Here is a 3,091-nt window from a genome sequence, read left to right on the forward strand (position 1 = left end):
GTAGAGGGAGAAGAGAAGGGGTCCTAAAACCGAGCCCTGGGGGACACCCGTCCGCATGGGGCGGGTGGCCGACAGGGTCCCTCTCCATGACACTTGGTAGGAGCGGTCATTGAGGTATGATGACAACCATGTCAGTGCAGAGCCAGCCACTCCCATTCCTGCGAGGGCCGCGAGGAGGATCTGGTGGTTGACTGTGTCGAAGGCTGCAGATAGATCTAGGAGAATCAGGACAGAGGAGAGGCCTTTCACTTTTGCTAAGTGAAGTGCCTCTGTGACCGCAATGAGGGCTGTCTCTGTGGAGTGACCAGTTCTGAAGCCTGACTGATTAGGGTCTAGGAGGTCATTCTGTAAGAGATAAGCAGTAAGTTGGTTGGATACAGCACGTTCAAGTGTTTTAGAAAGGAAGGAGAGAAGAGAGACAGGACGGTAGTTGCCTATGACGGTAGGGTTCAGGGATGGTTTTTTTATGAGGGGCGTGACTCTGGCTTGTTTTAGGGAGGTGGGGACCACCCCCGAGTTGAGTGAGGAGTTGATGGTTGCAGTTAGGAATGGGAGGATGTCTGGTGCTATGGTCTGGAGGAGTGGGGAAGGTAGCCGGTCCAGCTGGCATGTAGTCGGACGGTTCGACGTTACCAGTGTCAGGGTCTCGGCTTCTGTAATGGGAGAGAAAGATGACAGAGTGAAGGATGAGGTTCTCGATTCAGCATTTGGAATGGGTGGGGGTTGGGAGAAGGAGCTGCGGATGTTCTCCACTTTTTCCTCAAAGAAGATCGCAAAGTCTTCGGCAGAGAAAGATGATGGAGGGAGGACATGGTAGCATGCAGTTTGCGAAGATTCTTGGCAGAGGCCTCGATCCTATGGTGAAAGAAAGAAGCTTTGGCATTAGTAATGGTTTTGGAGAATGTTAACAAGAGGTTGTGATATGTGTCAATGTCAGCAGTGAGGCGTGACTTTCTATACTTCCTTTCGGCTGCTCTCAGGACCTGTCTTTGTTCTCTCACTGGATCTGTCAGCCATGGACTGGGTGGGGAACGGCGGGCAGGTTTCTCAACGAGGGGACAGGAAGGAGGTTGCAAGGGCTGAGAGGAGGGTGGAGGTTGCCATCTCTGTGGAGAGAGCAGAGAAGGTGTCACTCAAAGGTAGAGCGGACAGTATGTCAGAGGAGAGGGTGGAGGGGGATAGGGAGGCCAGGTTGCGTCTGAGTGAGACGGTTTGAGTTGGGGTGAAGACCTTTCGGTTAAGCATGAGAGTTAGTGAGAAGGATATGAAGGAATGGTCAGATACATGTAGGGGAGTTACCGTGGTGTTAATGATGCTGGAGTTACGGGAAAATATGAGATCCAAGGAGTTGCCTGCTTTGTGGGTGGGAGGCATGGCAGTGGGAGTCAGGTCAAATGATTGTAGGAGGGAGACTACTATGACTGACTGAGATGAGTCAGGCAGGTTGAAGTCGCCCAATAGAAGGAGAGGGGTACCATCTTCCGGTAAGGAGCTTAGAAGCATGTCCAGCTCATCTGTGAAGTGATCGAGCGGACCTGGAGGGCGGTAGAGTGTAACAATGGTGAGATTGAAAGGATTAGAGACAGATACTGCATGATATTCAAAAGAGGAGAGTGACAGTGCTGGGAGGGGTGTTAAGTTTGTAGTCCATGAAGGAGATGTCATGAGGCCAGTGCCTCCACCCCGTCTGGAAGGTCGAGGTGTGTGAGTGAAGTTATAGTTTGTAGATAATGCTGCAGGTGTTGATGAGTTATTGGGGGTTATCCAGGTCTCAGTTAGAGCCAGGAGCTGCAGATTTTGACTATGGGCGTAGGCAGTAATGAAGTCAGCTTTCTTGACTGCTGATTGACAATTCCATAAGCCTCCCCGTACTGTGACAGGTGTATTAGTGGCTGTAGGAGGGTAGGAGAGATTAGCCGGGTTGCTAGCAAACTGCCGTGGGTGGGTTGAATCTGTTCTGGAAGAGCAGATTGTGGATATGAGACACATTGTGGTGTCAAGAGTGGCAGGGAGGAAGTAGAGGAATAGCAGAGTGGAGTGAAAGATAGGACTAGGGTGTACTTAGCGCTAGGTGGATCGGTGGATCCCTCTGCGGATAACTCCAGGAAAACTCCTCTTTGTCCCTCTTCGATAAGGGAATTGAAAGTCACGGGAGCCACACGGTTCCAGGCATCGGCCAATTAGGAACCGGTTCCCATCCCTAGCGCCATCTAGAGGACAGGTGGGGGGGGGGAAACATGCACCTAGAATCACCAGAAAGGCTTTCGAAATAGTGAAATGCCATGTTGACCTCAATATTTTCAAAACAAATTATATGAAAAGGTTATGAAATTAACAAGAATGTGATCAAATATGTAATAAACCCGGAGCTCAACGCATACATTTGATCAGTAGAAATCCGTTTGTTTCCCTCCAATACCAAGATGGCGGCGGTCTCGTGACGTCAGAGTGTCTTCGAGAATTGGTCTTTACGAGCAACGCGTGCGCTCACGTGACTTCCCGTCTCACGTCACTTCCCTTCTCTGTGATAATAACGCTGCCTTTGAACAGACGCAGACATAACATGGCGAAACTCAGCAAAGAGACCAAGCAGCGGCTGCAGCAGGTGTTCCAGTGTGGACAGTTTGTCATCCGATGGGGCTTCGTCCCCACAGTGCTTTACCTGGGTCAGTATGTTTGCTAGTTGTGCGCCGCTAACTAAGCCTCACCTCGGCTAACGTTAGCTTAGCGCACCAGTGGCACCACCACCCTAGGGCGCGGATCCACCTGCCTCATATTTATGACCGCACGCGTCTTTTTTCAATGTATCCCAATGGGGAGAGAGTGTATGCGGCCGCATGCGCCGCCTATAGGAAATGCGCTGCAGTCAGGGTTTTTTTTCAGCTTTTTTGTGCGGCCGAAAGTTGAAACTTTCTGAACTTTCAGAGCGATGCGCTGAGCTCATTTTCAGACAACCAATCACAGCCATTCATATCTACCACTCTGTTTGTAACCACCGGAGCTGCCTGCCTGTCTTGGCTGTCTCCCACAGTAGACGGGCCATTGAGATTCGCGACAAAACACAAATACACTAATAATAATAACTACACGA

The 3,091-nt window shown here is 50.5% G+C and overlaps 1 protein-coding gene across 1 annotated transcript in view; it reads right to left on the minus strand.

Moving 5' to 3' along the window:
• LOC311240508 (fibroblast growth factor receptor 2-like) overlaps positions 1 to 2,565 on the minus strand; it is a gene marked incomplete at both ends in the record, with an annotated part of 35,232 nt that extends 32,667 nt beyond the window's left edge. Inside the window, 1 exon segment of the mRNA XM_084329085.1 lies at positions 2,492 to 2,565. Coding sequence (XP_084185211.1) covers positions 2,492 to 2,565 — 74 coding nt within the window.
• Between the last annotated feature and the right edge of the window lie 526 nt (positions 2,566 to 3,091).

This window comes from Notolepis coatsorum (genome assembly GCF_963971535.1).
Source record: "Notolepis coatsorum genome assembly, chromosome: 14".
NCBI lineage: Eukaryota > Metazoa > Chordata > Actinopteri > Aulopiformes > Paralepididae > Notolepis > Notolepis coatsorum.